Source organism: Melanotaenia boesemani, chromosome 6 (assembly GCF_017639745.1).
Source record: "Melanotaenia boesemani isolate fMelBoe1 chromosome 6, fMelBoe1.pri, whole genome shotgun sequence".
NCBI classification, from domain to species: Eukaryota; Metazoa; Chordata; class Actinopteri; order Atheriniformes; family Melanotaeniidae; genus Melanotaenia; species Melanotaenia boesemani.
In genome coordinates, this window is record NC_055687.1 from 2,118,329 (window position 1) to 2,144,551 (window position 26,223).

Here is a 26,223-nt window from a genome sequence, read left to right on the forward strand (position 1 = left end):
TTTTCCCTTCGTCAGTCAGAAACCTTTGTTGTCATTAAACACGAGAAGTTAGAGATGTTCCTTCTAGTAAAACACCCACTTATCACGTTCCACACACATACATCCGCTACACAGCCTGGTGCACAAAGAAGGATTATTTTAATCTGACGAGATTTTTATCTGTTTGAGACCTCACACCTGAAGATAAAATCAGGCATTTCACCGTGTTGATCGTACTGTGTGTGTCGGCTCCGATAATCTCATCACAAAACAACACACACACAACGATGCTGTCTCGCAACCGATCTAGAATCTAGTCCTCCGAGCCGGACATCCATCAGGATCAAACGTGATCTAAAAAGATGAAGAAGAAGAACCATGGCAACAAGCGGAAAACACCACAGCCAGCACGGAAGAGGGTCTACGGGACGAGGGAACGATGGGAACGATGGGAACGATGGGAACGATGGGAACGATGGGAATGTTGTTAACAGAAAAAGCCAGAAGTGAAAAAATTTACTGACTGGAGACGATGTGAACACGGATTTTACTCCCCAGTCAGCTCGCGCTCTGATTGGCTACGTTCCATTTCACAATTTCACATCACAATTCACACACTCAGGAGTCGTCGGCTTTACACACACACGTCAGGAGTCGTCGGCTTTCCACACACACGTCAGGAGTCGTCGGCTTTCCACACACACGTCAGGAGTCGTCGGCTTTCCACACACACGTCAGGAGTCGTCGGCTTTCCACACACACGTCAGGAGTCGTCGGCTTTCCACACACACGTCAGGAGTCGTCGGCTTTCCACACACACGTCAGGAGTCGTCGGCTTTCCACACACACTCAGAAGTGGTCGGCTTTCCACACACACGTCAGGAGTCGTCGGCTTTCCACACACACGTCAGGAGTCGTCGGCTTTCCACACACTCAGGAGTCGTCGGCTTTCCACACACACGTCAGGAGTCGTCGGCTTTCCACACACACGTCAGGAGTCGTCGGCTTTCCACACACACGTCAGGAGTCGTCGGCTTTCCACACACACGTCCGGAGTCGTCGGCTTTCCACACACACGTCCGGAGTCGTCGGCTTTCCACACACACGTCCGGAGTCGTCGGCTTTCCACACACAGTCAGGCGTCGTCGGCTTTCCACACACACGTCCGGAGTCGTCGGCTTTCCACACACACGTCAGGAGTCGTCGGCTTTCCACACACACGTCCGGAGTCGTCGGCTTTCCACACACACGTCAGGAGTCGTCGGCTTTCCACACACACTCAGAAGTGGTCGGCTTTCCACACACACGTCAGGAGTCGTCGGCTTTCCACACACACGTCAGGAGTCGTCGGCTTTCCACACACACGTCAGGAGTCGTCGGCTTTCCACACACACGTCAGGAGTCGTCGGCTTTCCACACACACGTCAGGAGTCGTGGGCTTTCCACACACACGTCAGGAGTCGTGGGCTTTCCACACACACGTCAGGAGTCGTGGGCTTTCCACACACACGTCAGGAGTCGTCGGCTTTCCACACACACGTCAGGAGTCGTCGGCTTTCCACACACACGTCAGGAGTCGTCGCCTTTCCACACACACGTCAGGAGTCGTCGGCTTTCCACACACACGTCAGGAGTCGTCGGCTTTCCACACACACGTCAGGAGTCGTCGCCTTTCCACACACACGTCAGGAGTCGTCGGCTTTCCACACACACGTCAGGAGTCGTCGGCTTTCCACACACACGTCAGGAGTCGTCGGCTTTCCACACACACGTCAGGAGTCGTCGGCTTTACACACACACGTCAGGAGTCGTCGGCTTTCCACACACACGTCAGGAGTCGTCGGCTTTCCACACACAAGTCAGGAGTCGTCGGCTTTACACACACACGTCAGGAGTCGTCGGCTTTACACACACACGTCAGGAGTCGTCGGCTTTCCACACACACGTCAGGAGTCGTCGGCTTTCCACACACACGTCAGGAGTCGTCGGCTTTCCACACACAAGTCAGGAGTCGTCGGCTTTCCACACACACGTCAGGAGTTCGGATTGTTGGCCACGACCTGCTAAAAGACTCGACTGCTGGGACGAACGTGCTCGTAACACACCTCAGACCAAATGATCACTTTATAGAAAAAGACTTAAGATAATCGGCCGTTTGTCGTTCTTGGTCTGAAAATCGGGACAAAAACAGCCTGATGATCTTCATGTGAACCAGGCCTGAAGTAACATGAATCCAGTTTGACCCGATGAAGTAAAAACAGTAAAGTGCATGAATCTGAGTCCACGTGCAAATATGCATAAAGTCTTTAGCACCTGCTGTTTAAGGGTTTTCTCTACATAAAGGACCAAAATTCACCTTTCAAGGCTCGATTTAGGATATTTCTTTCCAGTCTAAAATACTTTTCAGGGCATCTTACCAAATGTAAAACGTCACTGCACTGGCAGATTCTTTAACCTGTTTGTCGTCTATCGTTTATGTTCTACTGGGAATAAAATGTGGCTGGATGTGATGTGATGGCTTGATTTACATTTTACACAGAGAACCGACCCGTCTGGATGCGGGGTTGGACTAAGGAAAAGGACCGGAGAGGTGGTAAAAAAACATGAATGACAGATAAAACGATGAAAAGAAATGAGGGAAGGAAACAAACATTATTGCAAAAAGAAAAGGAAAGAAAGACGTAAACACAAAAGGAGGAAAGAAAATTGAAGGGGAAAGGAAATGAAAATGAAAAGAACAGATAGTAGCTGAAGGACAGATGAAATAGAAAACCAGCAAAATGAAGGAAAAGATGAAAGAAGAGAATGTTGCTCAGAAACCCTGTAAAAGGAAATCCCCGTGAAGCTTTTCATGTGTTGACGGAGGTGAAGAGGAACATCAGAGGAGGGATTTTCCAGCTGAGAATTCCTGCTTAAATGAAGGAGGAAATCTGTGTGAGCAGCAGACGGCAGTTCAGCCCTCAGAGAGGGAGAAACAAGCCGAGATCCTGCTGGTCCAGCTGAGAGGATCAGTCGTCCCAGCTGTGACTGAAAACCACCCAACCAGAGAAAATCTGCTCTCAGTCTGACGGACCAGCCGGAGCGGCTCAGAGGATGGTTTTATACCCAAACCTGAAACAGGAAACCAGCACAAACAGCTCCTCACACTCGTTTGAAGGCTGAATGAAGACCTAAGCATCTAAACTGTCCCAGGACATCTGGACCAGTCTGGTTCCTGTTTGCTCTAAGCCTGGAGGATGGAGACTCACCGTGATGATGGCTTTCCCCACGGTGCCTCCAGGTCTGAGCAGAGCTTTGGACAGTTTCCTCTGAGAGATGATCTGTGGAAACAAACACAACCTGGATCACTAAAGAAGAAGCTGCAGTTACGGAAAAACATGGAGGAGCCTCTGTTAGAAATGATTCTGTTAGAAATGATTCTGTTAGAAATGATTCTGTTAGAAATGATTCTGTTAGAAATGATTATGTTAGAAATGATTATGTTAGAAAATGATTCTTTTACAAATGATTCTGTTACAAATGATTCTGTTAGAAATGATTCTGTTAGAAAATGATTCTGTTAGAAATGATTCTGTTAGAAATGATTATGTTAGAAATGATTCTGTTAGAAATGATTCTGTTAGAAATGATTCTGTTTGAAATGATTCTGATAGAAATGATTCTGTTAGAAATGATTCTGTTAGAAATGATTCTGTTAGAAATGATTCTGTTAGAAATGATTCTGTTAGAAAATGATTCTGTTAGAAATGATTCTGTTAGAAAATGATTCTGTTAGAAATGATTCTGTTAGAAATGATTCTGTTAGAAATGATTATGTTAGAAAATGATTCTGTTAGAAATGATTCTGTTAGAAAATGATTCTGTTAGAAATGATTCTGTTAGAAATGATTCTGTTAGAAATGATTCTGTTAGAAAATGATTCTGTTAGAAATGATTCTGTTAGAAAATGATTCTGTTAGAAATGATTCTGTTAGAAAATGATTATGTTAGAAAATGATTCTGTTAGAAATGATTCTGTTAGAAATGATTCTGTTAGAAATGATTCTGTTAGAAATGATTCTGTTAGAAAATGATTCTGTTAGAAATGATTCTGTTAGAAAATGATTCTGTTAGAAATGATTCTGTTAGAAAATGATTCTGTTAGAAATGATTATGTTAGAAAATGATTCTGTTAGAAATGATTCTGTTAGAAAATGATTCTGTTAGAAATGATTCTGTTAGAAATGATTCTGTTAGAAATGATTCTGTTAGAAATGATTCTGTTAGAAAATGATTCTGTTAGAAATGATTCTGTTAGAAATGATTCTGTTAGAAATGATTCTGTTAGAAATGATTCTGTTAGAAAATGATTCTGTTAGAAATGATTCTGTTAGAAAATGATTCTGTTAGAAATGATTCTGTTAGAAAATGATTCTGTTAGAAATGATTCTGTTAGAAATGATTCTGTTAGAAATGATTCTGTTAGAAAATGATTCTGTTAGAAATGATTCTGTTAGAAATTATTCTGTTAGAAATGATTCTGTTAGAAAATGATTCTGTTAGAAATGATTCTGTTAGAAATGATTCTGTTAGAAATGACTTTGTTAGAAATGATTCTGTTAGAAATGATTCTGTTAGAAATGATTCTGTTAGAAATGACTTTGTTAGAAATGATTCTGTTAGAAATGATTCTGTTAGAAATGACTTTGTTAGAAATGATTCTCTTAGAAATGACTTTGTTAGAAATGATTCTGTTAGAAATGATTCTGTTAGAAATGATTCTGTTAGAAATGATTCTGTTAGAAATGACTTTGTTAGAAATGATTCTGTTAGAAATGATTCTGTTACAAATGATTATGTTAGAAATGATTCTGTTACAAATGATTCTGTTAGAAATGATTCTGTTAGAAATGATTCTGTTACAAATGATTCTGTTAGAAAATGATTCTGTTAGAAATGATTCTGTTAGAAAATGATTCTGTTAGAAATGATTCTGTTAGAAAATGATTCTGTTAGAAATGATTCTGTTAGAAATGATTATGTTAGAAAATGATTCTGTTAGAAATGATTCTGTTAGAAAATGATTCTGTTAGAAATGATTCTGTTAGAAAATGATTCTGTTAGAAATGATTCTGTTAGAAAATGATTCTGTTAGAAATGATTCTGTTAGAAATGATTCTGTTAGAAATGATTATGTTAGAAAATGATTCTGTTAGAAATGATTCTGTTAGAAAATGATTCTGTTAGAAATGATTCTGTTAGAAATGATTCTGTTAGAAATGATTCTGTTAGAAATGATTCTGTTAGAAAATGATTCTGTTAGAAATGATTCTGTTAGAAATGATTCTGTTAGAAAATGATTCTGTTAGAAATGATTCTGTTAGAAAATGATTCTGTTAGAAATGATTCTGTTAGAAAATGATTCTGTTAGAAATGATTCTGTTAGAAAATGATTCTGTTAGAAATGATTCTGTTAGAAATGATTCTGTTAGAAAATGATTCTGTTAGAAATGATTCTGTTAGAAATTATTCTGTTAGAAATGATTCTGTTAGAAAATGATTCTGTTAGAAATGATTCTGTTAGAAATGATTCTGTTAGAAATGACTTTGTTAGAAATGATTCTGTTAGAAATGATTCTGTTAGAAATGATTCTGTTAGAAATGACTTTGTTAGAAATGATTCTGTTAGAAATGATTCTGTTAGAAATGATTCTGTTAGAAATGACTTTGTTAGAAATGATTCTCTTAGAAATGACTTTGTTAGAAATGATTCTGTTAGAAATGATTCTGTTAGAAATGATTCTGTTAGAAATGATTCTGTTAGAAATGACTTTGTTAGAAATGATTCTGTTAGAAATGATTCTGTTAGAAATGATTCTGTTAGAAATGATTATGTTAGAAATGATTCTGTTACAAATGATTCTGTTAGAAATGATTCTGTTAGAAATGATTCTGTTACAAATGATTCTGTTAGAAAATGATTCTGTTAGAAATGATTCTGTTAGAAAATGATTCTGTTACAAATGATTCTGTTAGAAATGATTCTGTTAGAAATGATTCTGTTAGAAAATGATTCTGTTAGAAATGATTCTGTTAGAAATGATTCTGTTAGAAAATGATTCTGTTAGAAATGATTCTGTTAGAAATGATTATGTTAGAAATGATTCTGTTAGAAATGATTCTGTTAGAAATTATTCTGTTAGAAAATGATTCTGTTAGAAATGATTCTGTTAGAAATGATTCTGTTAGAAATGATTCTGTTAGAAAATGATTCTGTTAGAAATGATTCTGTTAGAAATGATTATGTTAGAAATGATTCTGTTAGAAATGATTCTGTTAGAAATGATTCTGTTAGAAAATGATTCTGTTACAAATGATTCTGTTACAAATGATTCTGTTAGAAATGACTTTTTTAGAAATGATTCTGTTAGAAATGATTCTGTTACAAATGATTCTGTTACAAATGATTCTGTTACAAATGATTCTGTTAGAAATGATTCTGTTAGAAATGACTCTGTTAGAAATGATTCTCTTAGAAATGATTCTGTTACAAATGATTCTGTTACAAATTATTCTGTTAGAAATGACTCTGGTAGAATTAGGATTAATAGTGTGAGTTTTTAATAGATTTTTGATAGAGGCAAACAGCTGCTAGCCCATCACAGGCCAGACCAGCATACAGACAAGTATTCAGTCAGGATGATGCTGGTCCTGGTGTCTGCGTACGGGAAGGCCGGCGTAGCGGAGGTTGGTGCCTCCAGCGTAGAGATACGCTGCTGTGTAGCAGTTCTCCTCCTCCTGACGGTGGCAGCAGGGCCGGCGTAGCGGAGGCTGGTGACTCCAGCGTAGGGATACGCTGCTGTGTAGCAGTTTCTCCTCCTCCTGACGGTGGCAGCAGGGCCGGCGTAGCGGAGGCTGGTGACTCCAGCGTAGAGATACGCTGGTGTGTAGCAGTTTCTCCACCTCCTGAAGGTGGCAGCAGGGCCGGCGTAGCGGAGGCTGGTGACTCCAGCGTAGAGATACGCTGGTGTGTAGCAGTTTCTCCACCTCCTGACGGTGGCAGCAGGGCCGGCGTAGCGGAGGCTGGTGACTCCAGCGTAGCAGTTTCTCCACCTCCTGAAGGTGGCAGCAGGGCCGGCGTAGCGGAGGCTGGTGACTCCAGCGTAGAGATACGCTGGTGTGTAGCAGTTTCTCCACCTCCTGACGGTGGCAGCAGGGCCGGCGTAGCGGAGGCTGGTGACTCCAGCGTAGAGATACGCTGGTGTGTAGCAGTTTCTCCACCTCCTGACGGTGGCAGCAGGGCCGGCGTAGCGGAGGCTGGTGACTCCAGCGTAGGGATACGCTGCTGTGTAGCAGTTTCTCCACCTCCTGACGGTGGCAGCAGGGCCGGCGTAGCGGAGGCTGGTGACTCCAGCGTAGAGATACGCTGGTGTGTAGCAGTTTCTCCACCTCCTGACGGTGGCAGCAGGGCCGGCGTAGCGGAGGCTGGTGACTCCAGCGTAGCAGTTTCTCCACCTCCTGAAGGTGGCAGCAGGGCCGGCGTAGCGGAGGCTGGTGACTCCAGCGTAGCAGTTTCTCCACCTCCTGACGGTGGCAGCAGGGCCGGCGTAGCGGAGGCTGGTGACTCCAGCGTAGCAGTTTCTCCACCTCCTGAAGGTGGCAGCAGGGCCGGCGTAGCGGAGGCTGGTGACTCCAGCGTAGAGATACGCTGGTGTGTAGCAGTTTCTCCACCTCCTGACGGTGGCAGCAGGGCCGGCGTAGCGGAGGCTGGTGACTCCAGCGTAGAGATACGCTGGTGTGTAGCAGTTTCTCCACCTCCTGACGGTGGCAGCAGGGCCGGCGTAGCGGAGGCTGGTGACTCCAGCGTAGGGATACGCTGCTGTGTAGCAGTTTCTCCACCTCCTGACGGTGGCAGCAGGGCCGGCGTAGCGGAGGCTGGTGACTCCAGCGTAGAGATACGCTGGTGTGTAGCAGTTTCTCCACCTCCTGACGGTGGCAGCAGGGCCGGCGTAGCGGAGGCTGGTGACTCCAGCGTAGCAGTTTCTCCACCTCCTGAAGGTGGCAGCAGGGCCGGCGTAGCGGAGGCTGGTGACTCCAGCGTAGCAGTTTCTCCACCTCCTGACGGTGGCAGCAGGGCCGGCGTAGCGGAGGCTGGTGACTCCAGCGTAGCAGTTTCTCCACCTCCTGAAGGTGGCAGCAGGGCCGGCGTAGCGGAGGCTGGTGACTCCAGCGTAGAGATACGCTGGTGTGTAGCAGTTTCTCCACCTCCTGACGGTGGCAGCAGGGCCGGCGTAGCGGAGGCTGGTGACTCCAGCGTAGCAGTTTCTCCACCTCCTGACGGTGGCAGCAGGGCCGGCGTAGCGGAGGCTGGTGACTCCAGCGTAGAGATACGCTGGTGTGTAGCAGTTTCTCCACCTCCTGACGGTGGCAGCAGGGCCGGCGTAGCGGAGGCTGGTGACTCCAGCGTAGCAGTTTCTCCACCTCCTGACGGTGGCAGCAGGGCCGGCGTAGCGGAGGTTGGTGACTCCAGCGTAGGGATACGCTGGTGTGTAGAAGTTTCTCCACCTCCTGACGGTGGCAGCAGGGCCGGAGTAGCGGAGGCTGGTGACTCCAGCGTAGCAGTTCTCCTCCTCCTGAAGGTGGCAGCAGGGCCGGCGTAGCGGAGGCTGGTGACTCCAGCGTAGAGATACGCTGGTGTGTAGAAGTTTCTCCACCTCCTGACGGTGGCAGCAGGGCCGGCGTAGCGGAGGCTGGTGACTCCAGCGTAGCAGTTCTCCTCCTCCTGAAGGTGGCAGCAGGGCCGGCGTAGCGGAGGCTGGTGACTCCAGCGTAGAGATACGCTGGTGTGTAGAAGTTTCTCCACCTCCTGACGGTGGCAGCAGGGCCGGCGTAGCGGAGGCTGGTGACTCCAGCGTAGGGATACGCTGGTGTGTAGAAGTTTCTCCACCTCCTGACGGTGGCAGCAGGGCCGGCGTAGCGGAGGCTGGTGACTCCAGCGTAGGGATACGCTGGTGTTTAGCAGTTTCTCCACCTCCTGACGGTGGCAGCAGGGCCGGCGTAGCGGAGGCTGGTGACTCCAGCGTAGAGATACGCTGGTGTGTAGCAGTTTCTCCACCTGAAGGTGGTTGCAGGTAAACTGACAGGGCGGAGTTCTTTTCATGGTTCACTTCAGCTCCAGCAGGATTTCCTGTTTAAGAACAACAATGGCGGCCAGTATGGTGCTGAGTCTTTATTTGAGGAACTTTGCTTTAAAACTTTTTAATAAGACACAAACCACAGCTCCTCTGAACGTCTCTGAACCTCTCAGACTTTCATGGATGCATCATTTTTATTTTGGTTATGAACTAAAACAAAGCTGCATTGTCAGCAGGACAAAAAGAATCAGTTTTAGTTGGTTTTGGAGCTAAAAACTTGCGGCTCTGCATGTTCTCGGTGGAAACGGCTCCGTCAGCCATCTGGAGGAGCTGGCAGTGGATCCGAGCCGAGCTGCTGGCAGAGCCGAGACGAGGAAGATGAGGAGGAGGCGGCTCCCCGGTCGTCCGAGCTGATTGTTCATCACACACTTGGCTGCTGCTCCTCTCCTTCAGCTCTGCATGGAAAAACACTTCCCGCGTGTTTTGTCGCCTCACAGGAAACTGAAGACAATCATCAGAAACTGTGTGGAGCTGCTCGCTCGCCCAGAAGCTTCTGATGAAACACTTCCACTTCACTTTCTGCTGCAGCCGACAGCAGGCGCAGAGTTTTCATCCTCAGTGCTCATCTCTCTTTTTTAGTGAGTAAAATTACAGGTTGTTCCAGACGGATTCTGTATTTAGAGCCTGAATCCAACATTTTTCCAAAACCACACATTATCCTGCAGACACACAGATACCGATGGATCCCAGCAACAGATGTACGGAGGTGTAATGAAAGCAGACGGCTGCCTGTTGCTGCTTTACGGTGCAGACGGTGGACGTCTCTGCTCACCTTTAACATCTAACAAGTCTTGGTTTTGAGGAGAACTGGATGGCGGCCTCGTCGTTAACATGTTTAGGTGCTGACTTTCTAGAAAGATCTGGCTGAAATAAAACTGAGACGAATCGTTTCTGACACAAACTTTAACTTGATTCATGTCAAGTTTCTCCAAAGAGTTCCTTTAAATATCCTGGTGCATTTATAAAGTCTGCTGCATCCTCAGCAAGTAACAAGAACTTTGTTCTTGTTCTCACGGTCACGAGGACAAAATGACGTCATTGTCCATGTTTTTAAAAAGAGCTTTAAGACCTTTTTTTAGCTTATAGCTGAATGTTATTTTATTTATTTATTTTCTTTTATTTAGTCTATTTATATGTTTATTATTTTATTTATCTTTTACTTATTTGTGTAAGTAAAAGATAGATATTTTTACCGTTTATTTTTATTGTTTTTAGGTTTATTCTGATCTTCATTTTACTTTTTAACTCCAGTGTTTTTCTCATGGCGATACTTCACACCGGAGTCAGACAACGTTTCTAGTTAAGTACAAAATAACTGGGTCAATTTTTCATTACACGTTAAAACAGATTTTTTATAGGTGCTCCTGATGGTTGTCAGCTTTGTTTTTCTTGAAGATGTTGCAGGTGTTTCTCTGTTTCCTTCCAGGTGCAGCAGCTTGTCTGGTTTTTCTTCTTTAAATTAAACAGCTGATGCTGTTCCTTTGTCTGGTCTCTTTTTTCTCATCTTTTTTCTTTTCTGTTTACTTTCTCCTTTCTTTTGTCAGACTTGGCATTAATATGTAAATTAATATGTAAATTAATATGTAAATTCTGCAAAAGACTAATTTTAAAATAAAAAATAATACTTAATAATCAAGAAGGGCCTTATTTCCATAAAGCTCCTCTCGGCAAAGCAGCACAGATTGTTGATATTGTGAATATCATCAGTGTGTAAATGCCATTTTCCAGCCTCAGAAACAGAAAATATCTTCTTTAGAAAATGCTGTTACTTCTTGGGTTTGTGTTTGTTGTCGTTATGAAGCTTTTATTTTTATAGAAAAACACTCAAACCACCAAAACTACTCACTTTTTACTCAGAAACAAAGGACAGAAAAAGCTTCAGATGTTTTTATTTTTTGGTTTTTATGACTAATGAGTGGCAGCTTCCTGTTTATCTGTGCAACCCACACACACAGCGGTGTGTTTTAGTGACAGAGAACAGATCATCTCATCTGCGACTTGTTTGTTTAGCTTGTTTACTGCGTTAGTCTGCAGAAAATTAAATGCAGAGAAGAAGAAAAGATTAAATAGAATCGATTCTGTGGAGGGAAAGAAAACAGAAGAAAAAAACTCAGAGTAAACATGTGAGTTAAATAGTTTGGGGTTTTAATTTGCTTTTACCTCCCGTGGGCTCACCACCTGCAGGAGGGGCCATAGGGGTGCAGTGTGAGCTGGGCGGCTGCCGGAGGCGGGGACCCTGGTGGTCTGATCCTCGGCTGCAGAAGCTAGCTGTAGGGATGTGGAACATCACCTCTCTGGCGGGGAAGGAGCCTGAGCTGGTGCGCGAGGTCTAGCGGTTCCGGCTGGATATAGTTGGACCCACCTCGACACACGGCTCGGGATCTGGAACCACTGTCCTTGAGAGGGGCTGGACCCTCTTCCATTCTGGAGTTGCTCCCGATGAGAGGCGCCGAGCAGGTGTGGGCATGCTCATTGTCCCCTGACTTGGCGCCTGTACGTTGGGGTTTACCCCGGTGGACGAAAGGGTAGCCTCCCTCCACCTTCGGGTGGGGGGACGGGTCCTGACTGTTTGTGCTTATGCACCAAACAGCAGTTCAGAGTACCCACCCTTTTGGAGTCCTTGGAAGGGGTGTTGGACAGCACTCCTTCTGGGGACTCCCTCGTTCTGCTGGGGGACTTCAGTGCCCACGTGGACAATTTCAGTGAGACCTGGAGGGGCGTGATTGGGAGGAACGTCCCCCCTGATCTGAATACGAGTGGTGTTTTGTTGTTGGACTTCTGTGCTCGTCATGGATTGTCCATAATGAACACCTTGTTCAGACATAAGAGTGTCCACAGCGTTCCTGAGGCCTTGTTCCATCACTAACGTCCTCGTTTATGGTACAGCCTGCCTGAAGGCCTGAGGGCTGCAGAGATGTTAATGTTCTTAAAAAGAGGCTCAAGACCTTTTTAGCTTAGCTTATAACTTATTTTTACTTCATTTATTCACTTTTAAATGAATCAATCTTTACCTTTTACCTAGTTATTAAAGTTATTAAAGCCTCTGTTTGGATGTGGTGGCGCTGCCTGGAAGCTCATTAAACATCTTTTCTATCAACATCTGAGGCAACGTTTTCTAGATTTTTCTTCAGAATAACAGTTCTGTTAGTTTGAGCTCAGAAAAGTTTAAGTTTACTGTGTTCTGCAGGTCCGGACTGGGAGGATGGTGGCCCGAACCAAAGTGGCCTGACTGGCACACTTGTCCAAAACAAAAGGAAAATAAATAAATAAATAAAATCAGGTGCACAGCATCAGCTGCCTGGTACTGGTACCCGCCCACTGGCACAACTTACCTGTAATACCTGTGATCAATCAAAATGTCGATAATAAAGAATATTCCATTAATTTTTGCTTTAATTCACAAAAAAGTCATTTCAGGGTGAGGTATTATGACAAAGATACTGGTCATTGTTCTTTTTCTCTCTTCTCAGTACATATGGGGACGACCACCCAGTGGGTGGTTAGTTATTCAGGGGCCCCAACATTCAGAATGGACTCAGAAGTACATATAAGGACACTAAACGTGGACAGTGAACCCTGAATGTCAACGCGATGACATCTGCGGACTGAAACATCATCACCATATCGATTTACCCATCTGGAGGTTTCGGAGCCATATATTTTTGTTTGCCTTATTTTGTTTCAATGTTTACTCATATACTGTATTAATCTGAGTGTTAATCTGAATTTGTTGTGATGTTATGTGTGCTACTGCTATGTGTTTACTTTTTAGGTAGACATAGACGGGGTTTACCATGAGGCGAATAGATAATATTCTGTGACTCTTATTATGTGGATACATATGGGTGACCTCGAGTGCTTATTTTTTGTTTCCGGAGGTGAGAATTGCTAGGCAGGATTTAGGCCCGGAGGGGTCCGATGGGTCGACTAGCCTCTTTTGGGCGTTTTATGATTTCTTTTGGGGCTCTCATATGTGTTTATTTAATTTGAGTCTTATATAGTTCGTTGTTTTTTTTCGGGACTGTTAATTCCAGTCCCGAAGGGGGGAAATATGAGGTATCTAAGCATAGCATTTGTATGGTACACTCTTAAGTCTTTACCATATAAGGTTCTCTGTCCCACAGACTGGATTGACACAAGAACATGCATTCCATGCAAATGAGCATCCTATAGGCAAACTCTATGATTGGAGGACACAGGACTGAGGAATTTTCTTTGTTTAAACCCTATATAAGACAGAACGACACGTCAGGTCTTTAGGTCTTCGTTCTGGCTTTGGGACCTCCAGATTTTGCTGCAGAAATCTGTTTTGATGTCTGAACTTTTGTAATAAACTTCTTTTTATTATTCAAGTCAGTGTCCAGAGACGTTTTTGCCTGAAAGACAATTTTTCCACATCTCCTGATCAAGATACATCAAGGGAACTTTACAGGCTTCAGCTGGCCCAGTTTAGGCTACGTGTCTGCCATGTGGTCTCCTGCAGCCTCACCTGTCCCAGCGTGCACTCCACCGACCCCAGGAAGTCGGCCTCCTTCAGGCCGTTGTGGCTGCTGTTGATGTCGTACAGCTCGAAGCGCAGACGCTGCACCTCCTCGAAATAAAAATCCAGGGTGAAAACCTTGGAGTAGGTGGGGTTCACACAGCTGCGGATCACCTCCGTCCGGTCAACCTGCAGGAAGCAGAGGAAAGAAAAAGGTCCACTAATATCAATTTTATTCTAATAGAAGATAAAAACATATCAGAAGCTGAAACTGAGACAATAAACCACTTTATGGACAATATTAGCTTCTATAAAACAGACTGTTGGAGAAAGAGAACAGATGTGACATGAGATCCACCAGAAATGTGTGAACGTGGTCAGAAACCGATGACAGGACGAGGAAAAGGATGCAGACCCAAATTAGCAGCGATGTGGTGAGAAGCTGCAGACAAAGTGTCCAGAGTCAGCGTGGTGTTAGCAGACAGATGGCGCTCAGGCTGGAGAGCCTCCGCTCTCTAATTAAAGGAGCTTTAATTGGCTGGTTCAAGTTTTCTCAATCAGCTGAAAAGAAATCCAGCATGGAGAGTGAAGGAAAACCCGACACCCCTACAACCCTCCAGCTGACTCTGCTGGCACGTTTCCGAGTTTAAGACTGTTTCTGCTGTTTCTGGTGAGTGTGAGAGAGGAAGCCACCCGCAGACCGTAGATTGATCTGGAAGAAAAGCTCCTCTCATTAGTCAACACGTTTTTAGAAATGCCCGAGTCAGCTTTCTGTGGACTTGGCTTTGTTAGATAAACATTAAATAAATTATTCAGATTTAGTTGAGCTGGTAAAACCTTTTCTGGAAATCTGCTTTATGTTTTCTGTGCCTCCAACACCAAAGACCTCCAACCTCTTTAACACCACCCAGTCATTCAGGTGTAAGAACACATGTATAGGGGGGTAAATAAAACACATAAAATAAAGTAGATCCTCTCCATTTTCAGGACATCATTTCTAATATTAATAATGTGGTTGTGACCAGGTCTGAAAATGAGATGAATCCAAGCTCAGAAAAAGATGACAGATTATTCTGTCACATTATTTATTAACCAGAAACTCTGTCAGTCACTGGCCAACATGTTAAATAAATCATATTCTACCGTAAGACTTTCATCATGTGTGAGCTTTCCAGACCTCCGTGGAGCTGAGAGAGAAACGTGTAACCACGTCAGGAACCAAATTCACGCTTCAACAGTTACAAAAGCTGAAAACTGTCCTGGTAAATCCAGAAAATGTGCAAACATGAATTAAACTATGTTTGTCTGTCAGACTGACGTTGCTGCATCTGTCTGTGGTTTTCATCTTCTGCCTCCTTCAGCTGCGTTTTCCCCTCATCTCGTCTGATTTCGGTCCATCCTCTGCAGCAGAGACACCGTCCACGTCTGTCCTGGTCCCGACCTGCAGATCAGGCTGCAGGATCAGAAAAAGCTGCAGCAGCTGGTTTACAAGCAGCTCACTTGTTAACGAGCCTGACGGCAACAAGCAGCTTCCTGCTGTCGCGGCGTCTCATCCAACCACCGTAACAGTGACAGCACTCAGCAGACCTTCAACCAGTGTCAGAAACAGCTGAGTCTGACCGAAGCTGCCGACAGGCCGGCTGGTTGGAGGCCAACAGGACTGTCATCCCTCTGGTTTACTGTCACCTCTGAGATGGTGTTTGTGCCCCTGTCACGCACAAACCACCATTTATTACTACATTTATTAGATTTCTCATTATGTTTTGGTCCAAATGTGGATTTTTTTTGTTGTTGATGTTTGATTGATGTTGTTTCCATGACAACAATAGTCATCATTAATCAGTCATTAAACTGGGTGTAGACCTGGATGAGCTCCACGTTAGGTGTGTGATGGTTAGCACCGCAGCCTCCCAGTAAGAAGGTTGCTGGTTCGAGCCTCAGCTCGGGCGTGGAGTTATGTGTGGAGTTGGCATGTTCTCCCCGTGTATGCATGGGTTCTCCGGCTTCCTCCCACCATCCAAAGACATGCACGTCAGGTTAACTGGTCACTCTAAATTCTCCCTGGGAGTGAGTGTGTGAGTGGTTGTTTGTCCCTATCTGTGTTTGCCCTACGATGGACTGGCGACCTGTCCAGGTGGACCTGCCTCTCACCTGTTAATTCTGGGTTAGACTCCAGCTTACCCGCGACCTGTAATGGACTAAGCGGTACAAAGAATGAATGAATGAATCACCGTCCACTTTATCGGGTCTTTATCTGCTAGTTAAGCTGGAAGCTTGAACAGAAGAAAACACACATTGTTCCAGCTCGTTTACATGGAAACACTCAGAGAATTGTCTTCAGACAGATAAATAATTCAACTTTTAATCATTTGATATTTTCTTCCCACCCAGCATCAGGTTTTATCTTCTTTATATTTATTATTATTATTTATTTATACTTTTCTTTGTCTTATTTTAACAACTTCTCTAATGAGACAGAGCCAGAAATACAATGTCATTTAAAACAAAGTGGGAAATGCATCTTTTACATATCTGAGTGTGACAGAGGACTGTGGGGGTTGTGTGAAAGTAAAGTGTGAAGATTTAAAGAAACTGGAAGACGTCACATCCACTCCTTCATTTAAACCCACAAAAAAGGATGTTTGAACACAAAGTCTAAGAAAAAATTATAAACAGGGTTTATAGTTGTTATATGTGGATAAAACTGCTGGAAAGACAAACCTTCAGTGGTTGCTGAAATAACCTGAATCTTATTAACAGATATTAAAAAGCCACTACTGAAAGAGGCAATCACGACCTCTTAGTGAGTCCAGCTGTGGCTTTAAGGATTCATGTTCAGATCAGGGCTCTCAGAAGAACACTTCAGGACATTTTAATATTAAATTCCCACAATTAGGGAGGAGATCAATTGTGTAATGTGTTGCATCTAAAATCAGAGCTTGTATTTTTATTTTCAGAGACAGGATCAGAAGAGCAGATCAGGAAAAAAAGCTGTTAATTTTATTATGGAAATCAGATTTCTCTCAAAAACCAGCTGAAACTGTTTCAATCTGACGTAAAAAAAAAAACCCTCATCCCAGTTTATCTCATCAGTCTGACACACAGAAGACAACAACTAGTCCTGATCCCAGCAGAGAGAAATCCCACCGCCATCGGTTCAGGCTGGTACCAAACTAACCTGAGCAGAAAGAACAGTCCTGGGGTCTCATTTATAACCGTTGCGTACGCACAAAATGGGGCCTGAAACTGGCGTACGCCTCTTTTCACGCAAAGGTTGTGATTTATAAAAAACAAACTTGACGTGAAAATGTGCGGTCTTTCACGGCAGCTCTGACCCATGCGTACGCTGGTTTTGGAGGCTGGGGGAATTGGCGACACAGATGGAGAGGTGGGGAATTAACAACACACTGCATCCAGAGTCCTCTTGTGGCAGCGTGGGGTCCTGTCACCATGTCTCCAATTAATTTTGCGCTCTGGCTGTATGACCGCAGATGTGATTTCGGCTCACTGGTCAGCGTGCATGACTTCAACCCGGCAAGAGTTCATAACCCGTCTCCGCTGTCTATGCGTCCTGCTACACTCTTCCACATCCAATTTCTCTATATTGCAGGAGAACAGGCCGACATTAAAAGGCAATTTGCAGCAATGTCCGGTTTTCCTAATGTAATCGGCGCAATTGACTGCACTCATATTGCTATAAGGGCCCCATATGTCGATGAATTCATGTATGTCAATAGGAAGCATGTGCATACTATCAATGTTCAAGTCATATGTCAATCCAACATGATGTTGACAAATGTAGTTGCACGATGGCCTGGCTCTACACATGACTCTTACATCCTAGCGCAAAGCAGTGTAGGGAAGAGACTGCAGGCAGGCGCTGTACGTGATGGCTGGCTTCTTGGTAAGACAATAACTTTATATTGACAACCAGCTTAGCCAGATGCAGACCACTGATGCACTGTTTCATTGAAATGCAGGGGACAGTGGCTACCCCCTCCGGCGCTGGCTCCTGACCCCCTTCCCAAACCCCCAGAGCGCAGAGGAGACCCTGTTCAATACCGCTCACTCCCGTGCGCGCTCAACTGTAGAGCGCGCCATCGGCCTTTTAAAATGCCGGTGGCGGTGTCTGGATGCGTCAGGGGGTAGATTATTGTACCATCCCCAAAAGGTGCGCAGGATCGTGAGGGCGTGTGGCGTGCTGCACAACCTGGCACTGAGGCACGGCATCCAACTACCTCCTGGCCTCCCCCCTCCTCGGAATGCCGACCCTCACCCACAGCCCCCTCCCAGACACAGGGAGTTCCAACACGGGGCACGGCTCCGTGAGGAGGTCATGCAGCGATTAAGCAGACAATAAGGTTCACTTTTTCACAAGCTCTTTTAATGTGTTTGGAATGTCGAACATAATGTCACACAAATTATGCAGTGTTGTTCTGATTTCCTTCAGTTCATTGATGGTTTCTTTTTGATCTCGCCATGGTCCGCTCTGTCCCGCTCACAGAGTTAACTGAGGTAACTATGTGTTGCCACTCACGACACTTACTCTTATTTGTCACGCCACTACTGTGGCTACCAAACAAAATAATTTTTCGACTCTCCACCTCACTCACTAATGCATCGATTTCTGCCTCTGTGAAGTTGCGTTTTTTGGTTCGCTTCCCTGCGGTTGCCGTTGTTCGTGGATCACAACATGGATCCGCTGGCTCATTTTAATACACGCTGAGGTACTTTGCATTGACCATTTATGGTGGAAAGTGGGCGTGTAGTGGGCGGAACATGAGCCAAATTCACCTGCGCAAACTTCAAGGACGAGTGTGATTTATAAAGGGGAAATTGCTTGCACCTGTGCGTACGCACGGTTTTATAAATCAGAATATTTTATGGCGTACGCCAACTTCCGGTTTTGGGCGTAAGCACACTTTTAGTAAGAATCCTACGCACAGTTTTATAAATGAGACCCCAGAGCTGCAGAGGATGCATGTAGAGGAGGAGTTTGTGTGAACACCAAGCCACATTTCATCTGGATTTCTAAAAATATAGGCATAAAGTGGGGCAATGGAAACCAGGTCTGACCAACACACACACAGAAAACACACCCTGATACCAGCAGAGGTGCTGCATGAGGAAAACTCCTGACACATTTACTGCTTTCTGAGCTCACATCCAGGCTGCTGCTAAACCTCAACACGGCTTCACAAAACCTCCGTCTTCTCATGAAGCGGCATCTCACGGAGCCGAACCTGCGGACTGAAAGGTCACCTGAAGGAAAACATCCTGTTCAGCATCTCTTTAAGGTCCATGTTTGTCCTGCCAACACACCTGTTTCAGGTTTTTCCTGCTAGTTAACAAACTAAAACAGCTGTAACCCTGCAGGTCTGACCCTGAATCTGTAGCCCTGCAGGTCTGACCCCGAATCTGTCACCCTGCAGGTCTGACCCCGAATCTGTAATCCTGCAGGTCTGACCCCGAATCCGTCACCCTGCAGGTCTGACCCCGAATCTATAACCCTGCAGGTCTGACCCGAATCTGTAACCCTGCAGGTCTGACCCCGAATCCGTCACCCTGCAGGTCTGACCCAAATCTGTCACCCTGCAGGTCTGACCCCGAATCTGTCACCCTGCAGGTCTGACCCCGAATCTGTCACCCTGCAGGTCTGACCCGAATCTGTAACCCTGCAGGTCTGACCCGAATCTGTAACCCTGCAGGTCTGACCCGAATCTGTAACCCTGCAGGTCTGACCCCGAATCTGTAACCCTGAAGGTCTGACCCCGAATCTGTAACCCTGCAGGTTTGACCCCGAATCTGTCACCCTGCAGGTCTGACGCCGAATCTGTAACCCTGCAGGTCTGACCCCGAATCTGTCACCCTGCAGGTTTGACCCTGAATCTGTAACCCTGCAGGTCTGACCCCAAATCTGTAGCCCTGCAGGTCTGACCCCAAATCCGTAGCCCTGCAGGTCTGACCCCGAATCCGTCACCCTGCAGGTCTGACCCCAAATCCGTAGCCCTGCAGGTCTGACCCCGAATCCGTCACCCTGCAGGTCTGACCCTGAAGGTGTGACCCTAATTCTGTAGCTTTACAGGTGTAACCCAGCATCTGGCCTGGACATCATGCAGTTATTTAAATGCCAACAGGTGTGACGCTAGCTGGCTGTAATTCGGTAGAAGAAGTAGTTGTTCTTACCAGATATAAAACTGGAGGTTTGAAGCAAGAATCAAAACCAGGAATTTGAAGCAGTTGCTGTTACTTTCCTACAAAGATGCTGAACCTAAAGCCGATAATATAATTGCTTTTAAATGCACGTATGTGTGGCTATCGTGGCTGCTTCACATAGTTTTGCTGCACTCAGAAAGAAACACAATGGAAGCTGCAATAAGCGAATAACCAGTAGGGGGCAGTGTAGGGACCAATTTTTACCAGACGGAAGGTCACACAGGGGATCAGTGTGTGCTACTGTGTGAAATCAGTGGACTAATCCAGCTGAGCATCTCATCTAAAGTCATTACAGACAACCATGAACAAAGTTTGCCATCGTGTCGCATGTCGCGCTGGGAAAATGAGTGAGACCGATTCACCATTGTCACGTTGTGCTTGGTTCAGGGCCCCTACGGACCATCTGTGATACCCGCTGTCCATTCTTCTGCTGTGATCCCAACATTAACTCACCACAAACCTCTCTGTTGTCGCCATGGTTATCATTTTGTTTACATCCTAAAAACTCAGCAACTCTAGCTGGTCTGAGTTCTCTCATGCGCCCCCTAGTGGAATCATCTGGTAAAAACACAAGCATGTGCACGATTACACCAACGACAGAGCCGGTTGGAGAGCGCGAGGTTAAAACTAGATTCTTAAAGCAGCAGAATTATACTTCATTCCTGCTGAGGAAGGTTTTATGATTCCTCTGTTACCTCTAAAATTCATTTTAACCACTAGTCTTGGGTTTGCTTGTATTGTGTGAGTCTCCCATGAAGGCATTTTTATATTTTTCCACCAATGTACATTTGTGTTAAAAAGCAGTTGAACAGGCGGACCTGATACAGTGGCTGGTGATTGTATTATATGTTTAGTTTGTACAGTAAAAAAGACGATCCCACAGAAAGCATATATTAGTTAGATATTAGTTTTCCTGCAGGGCGGTATTGTCTCTATTTAGGATGAGGACTGGATCTAAGGGATCAGTAGAGGTGGGTCGTGGTGGCGTATTGACATGAATACTCAGGGCATTTTTACAAATAACTAACCAAATTTTGTCCTGGTGGTTAGAGGTTGCACACAGAGCTCAAAGTTGCCTTGCTAGTGTCACCAAAATGAGTTTTCTTCTCATTATAATCCTTTTTACAAACAGTTGTAAAGTGTCTCCTCCAGCAGAATAATCATGTTGGTACTGGAACCTGACAGAGAAATTTGAGATAAAGACATTATGTCAGTTAATTGTGAGGAGAAAAAGGAAGTCGGAAAGAGGAGGGGATGCATGCAGCCCTGAGGCAAATCCCCAGGCCAATAAAACATTTACAGACTGCCACAGAGCAAACATTATCCATAATAAAACCGCCATTACACTTTGATGACTTTCTGGCATCAGCAGGGTCTGAACAAGCATTTACAGCTGCTTCTTATTTTTCCTGATTTTTATTTCCCTGCGACCACAGGCAGAAACTCCACCAGACCACCGAGTGGTTAGCAGCAGCTAGCATCCAGGCAGGGATCAGGACAAGGAGGCTGGGTGGGTCCAGCCTCGTGATCTCATCGTAGAGGTCTCAGCTTGTCATTAAAAGTGAAAGAACAGACTGGAACTCTGCTGTTCACCATGTCTACATGGTGTAAACTCCATGTTAGCAGATGCAGCCGTGGGAAGTTTGGTAAAATACCAGCTGGGGCAGAAAACTTCTCCTCTTGTTACCTGAAGCGAAGCTGCTTTGTGTGTAATATGGAAAGTGTGTGGGGAGTTGGTGAATACAAACTATGGTTATTATGTGAGTAAAGTCCATGTGTCTGTGGTGTAGAAGCAGGAAATTCAAACTCTGCTAGCTCCTTTAGCTGCCTTTCCACTGACCAGTTACCACTCACATGGGACCAACAAGCTAGCGGAGGCTACTTGAGACATCAGCTGGAGTTACTGATGGCTACTAAGCACCCCCCCGTCATAGCAGTGAGTCGTGTTCAGGAAAATTCCCAGCTGCTATCACTCACTCAGCGCTGTCCAGATAAATTTCAGCTCCCTCAGGAGAACCCATTCCTGGTGGCTAACAGCTAACACCTGCAGTCATTAGCCAAAGCGTCTGATTTCACCCATTCTTTAAAGTACATAATAGAGTCCCGCCCTGTAATATTCAGATGCCCAGAGAACCTTAGAAATAAATCTGGGTCGCTGAGTTTGAAGATACTGGATCCATTTAGGTCTTTCTGTATAAAAAATACTAAAGCCTTTTTTTTTTTGTTTGTTTTTTAGCTTTGGTTGACATTTAGGGCAATTTAATCTTGTTTTGCCACTTCAGATAAGCCAGAAAACACGGAGAATCACATCACTGGTTGCTCATTGTGAGTTTTTGTAAAGGAAAAGTGTGCGACCGAGCCAGAGTGGATAAAAAGCAACAGCTGCAGTCATTTCATGCCGGACTGAATGCAGATTAAAAACTTTTCCAGCTGTACGTTTTTTAAAGGGGGTCTAAAGTTTCACTTTGAAATTTTTTATCTGTTCTGCTTGTAATCTCTCCATAAATACTCATAGACAGCAGCTTAATATAAATGTTTAATGAGAAATATATAAAAAATGTAATCAATAACTGAAAGTAAGCAACCATCCAAGGACGACATCGGTGTAAGTAACAGCGCATTAGAGGCCCTTATGGAGTCCCACTTTGATTATTGCGTCACATATTGATCCTCCAACAGATTTGTACATGATGTTACTTTGTGACCTGATTAAAGACGGAAAAGTGGAGTCTGGCTTTAAATTACAGGAGAAGCAGCAACTTTACGGAGAAAAAGAGGTCATTTCAGCTGTGATTACGACTGGACTGCTGGTGAAAAATGAGCCACATCCACTCCAGACTGGATTACAAGCAGGTAAAAGCAGCTCGGCTTCCCAGGAGGAATAAATCCTGTCAGCATGGGGCTGAAAACCAGCATCGCAGCTGCTGATGAGGAGCCTGGGAGGATTTTAATGCAGACGCCTTGTTTCTGACCCACCGGGGGGCGTTTCATAACAGTCACTTCAACGTGATGAGATAGCTCACACATCAACTTTAACTTCCTTATCAGTCCTGTTTTACATGAAGGAACTGTGTCAAGCAGAAGCTGATCTGATTATTAAAACCTTGAGGTCAGTAAGAAAAGGACAGGAACCGGTGAGCATGGTGGCATTTGGTTCTTTAGGACAGCCTCAGCTGTCAGACTGGGAGGTAAATGATATAAAATGAATGTATGAATAGATGTAGCAGCATAAATGTCGACCAGAAGAAGAAAGCAGAATTTATTACTAACAGAACTTTGTAGAAATAACACACAGATCAACGTTGACCAAACCTTTTCTCATGTTTTAGGAGAGGAATTTTGTCCCATTCTGGTCTGATGCAGGATTCTAGCTGCTCTACAGTCCTGGACCTTGGTTGCTGGATTTCTGCTTCCGTGATGCTCCAGATGTTGTGTACTGGTGAAAGGTCTGGACTGCAGGCAGGCCAGTTCAGCAGCCGGACTCTTCTCCTGTGAAGCCATGCTGCTGTGATGGATGCAGGATGTGGTTCAGCATCGTCTTGCTGAAATCTGCAAGGTCTTCCCTGAAAGAGACGTTGTCTGGATGGAGCAGATGTTGCTCTAAAGCCTCCATGTACTTTCCAGCATTGATGGAGCTTCACAGATGTGGAAGCTGCCCACGCCATAGACACTAATGCAGCCCCATCCCATCAGAGATGCAGCTTTTCACCTGTCCACTGATAACAAGCTGGATGCTCCCTCTCCTCTTTAGTCTGCAGGACACGCCGTCCATGCTTTCCACAAACTAGTTCACATCTTCATCCAGGTTTCCACTTTGCCTCAGACCGTTTTAAATGGGTTTTGGTAAAATTGTTCCAGTTTTAGATCCAGTTTGTCTCAGATTGGTGAAGCTCTGTCCATCTTTCCCTCTGAGAGACTCTGCCTCTCTGAAATGCTCCTTTTATACCAGTCATGTTACCGACCTGTTACCAGGTAACCTGGTTAGTTGTCCAATGCTCCTCCAGGTGTTTCTGGTTTGTACCAGGTACTTTTCCAGCCTTTTGTTGCTCCTGTTCCAACTTTTTCCATCAGATTCACTATCAGCTCATATTTTCATCTCATGGTGAAACGTCTCCGTTTCATCCTCTGATGTGTTGTTTGTCTTCTACTGGGAATAAAATATGAGCTGATTAGATTCTGTTTTTATTAAAACTTTTCCAAACTTTTTGGGGATGCTGGGGTTGTATACAACTTTATAACATTTGGTTCTGCATCTGTTTATGAAGACTTTGATAAACCCTTAAAGACTTTAAGAATAAATAACTAAAAAAGTTTTTGGTCCCACTTTACATTACAGCTTGGTAATTAAATGGTAATAATATGGTAATAGTGTGGTAATTTCATGGTAATATATAAGAAATCCTGTTTTTTACATAGAAACTACAGATGTTATTGTTTTATGTGGTGATGTCTGCTGTCATGTAATATTGTGATAAAATAAAATGGAAACATTTATGGATAATTTGTGGTTATTACATAGAAAATGTCCAATTATAATGAGGTAATAATGACATTATGTCACCATAATTACTCCTTTATTCAAGTATGTACAGATACTAGTAAACATTTCCAGGCAGCTACCAGGTAATTACCACAATATTATCATAGTACTACCAAATAATTTCCCTTTCTCATAAAATTTTTTATCCTCCTATTGGTTAGAGGCAAGTTATTACCCTTTAACTTCAGTTTTAGTCTATTGTTGTTCCCAGTGTTACTACTAGGATATTCCCATGTTATTACTACTGGTAATTACGGAGTATTAGCAGCTTATTTTTTATATATTACCATAAAATTACCGATCTGTAATGTAACGTGCTACCAATTTTTTGATCTCTTTAACATGTGAAAGTCCTTCATGTTAGTAAAGAATCAAATTCAGACTGACGAGAAGCTTCTGGTTTGGATTTATTTAGTCTTTCTGTTCTCTGTGGTGCTCGTCTTCTCTTTGAAAGTGCAGCTGTTGGGGATTTTTGCGACTTCCTGGATTCACACGAGGTTGTAAAAGCTGCTTTTAGTAAAAGTGAAGCCTGAAATTACAGCCATTAAAAAACCCAATTCCCTGTTGTTGCTCTTCAACCAATTAATAAATCATTAAAGTGCTGCAGAAACAGCACAGTTCATCACCATGACGTGGTGTCCCGGTTCAACCCCGGCAGCATGTTCAGCTGAAGCTGCTGATGATCCTCCAAAACTCACCAGCCATCAGAGACGCCGAGCAGCTTCCAGAAATGGAGCTGCAGATGGAGGTGAACAGATCTTCTCTGAGAGGATGCCTGCTGTCTGTCTCACACCTGATTCCAGATCTAAAACCACACCTGAGACCCAGTCGCCCCAGACCCAGTTCACTAAAATATTGAGAAATATTTAAACCACAGACTAAATTAAAGCCGCAAGCGGCATCCATCGGGTCCGAGCGGCCTGGACCCCGCCACCCGATGTTGCCATGACAACAGGTGGTGTAATGCGTTAAGGACCCAACAAGTATGAATCCTGTCAAGTTTGGTGCAGATCCCATGTATTTCTGTGGAGATATGAGCAAACCGTGTTTCATGGCGAGAAGGCGTTTTTCCGTCTGTTGCCACGGTAACACGCTTTCTGCTATTAGAAAGATTTGAATAGCGTTTGGTCCCCAACTTGTCAGGAAGCTTCCCACCAAGTTTGGAGTCAATGGCACGAATCCCCTCAGACTAGTTCGTTCAAATACGATGTGTGTAAAGTGCAAAAAATGGCAAGAAAAATGGCCACACACGCCAAGATGGCGGGCACCCCGTTGCCATGGCAACAGATGTTCAATTGAGTTTTTTGGTTGACTCGGGGTGGTAGACGTGTGTGCCGAGTTTCGTGTTCCTACGTCCAAGTAGACTTTTGGGACCCCATTCATTTGGGGATTTTTGGGGTGTCTAGGGGGCGCTGTTGAGCCACTTTTGCATTGAAGTGTATGCGGACCTTATAATAATCCGATTTTCGCCGGGCTTGATGTGTGTGCCAAGTTTCACAACTTTTCATGGGTGTTTAGGGGGTCAAATTTGGCCTCGAAGCGCTTAGTATAATAAACATTTCAACAACAATAGGGTCCTTCCATACTTCGTATGGCTCGGACCCTAATAATGTCCTGCAGTACGGGTCCATGTACGATCAGTTTTCATCTAAACAATTAAAATTTGATTCAGGTTTATTTTTTTCCATTTCTCTCTGCTCCACCTGCGCTGCACCTGATCATCGTCATTAATCATCCAGGATTATCTGACTTTCTTCCACATCCAGAAAATGAGTTAAATTTAGGTCCAAAATGAAAATATGAATAAAAATACTTCTTGATTTTGGAGGTATGAT

General features: G+C 44.4%; 1 protein-coding gene across 1 annotated transcript in view; it reads right to left on the bottom strand.

Annotated features, from left to right (window-relative positions):
• cpne4a (copine IVa) overlaps positions 1–26,223 on the bottom strand; it is a 109,769-nt gene that overhangs the window by 54,339 nt on the left and 29,207 nt on the right. The window contains exons 4-5 of the mRNA XM_041987558.1: positions 13,642–13,821; positions 3,228–3,299 (exon numbers count right to left, since the gene is read on the bottom strand). Coding sequence (XP_041843492.1) covers positions 3,228–3,299; positions 13,642–13,821 — 252 coding nt within the window. The remainder of the gene's footprint in view (positions 1–3,227; positions 3,300–13,641; positions 13,822–26,223) is intronic.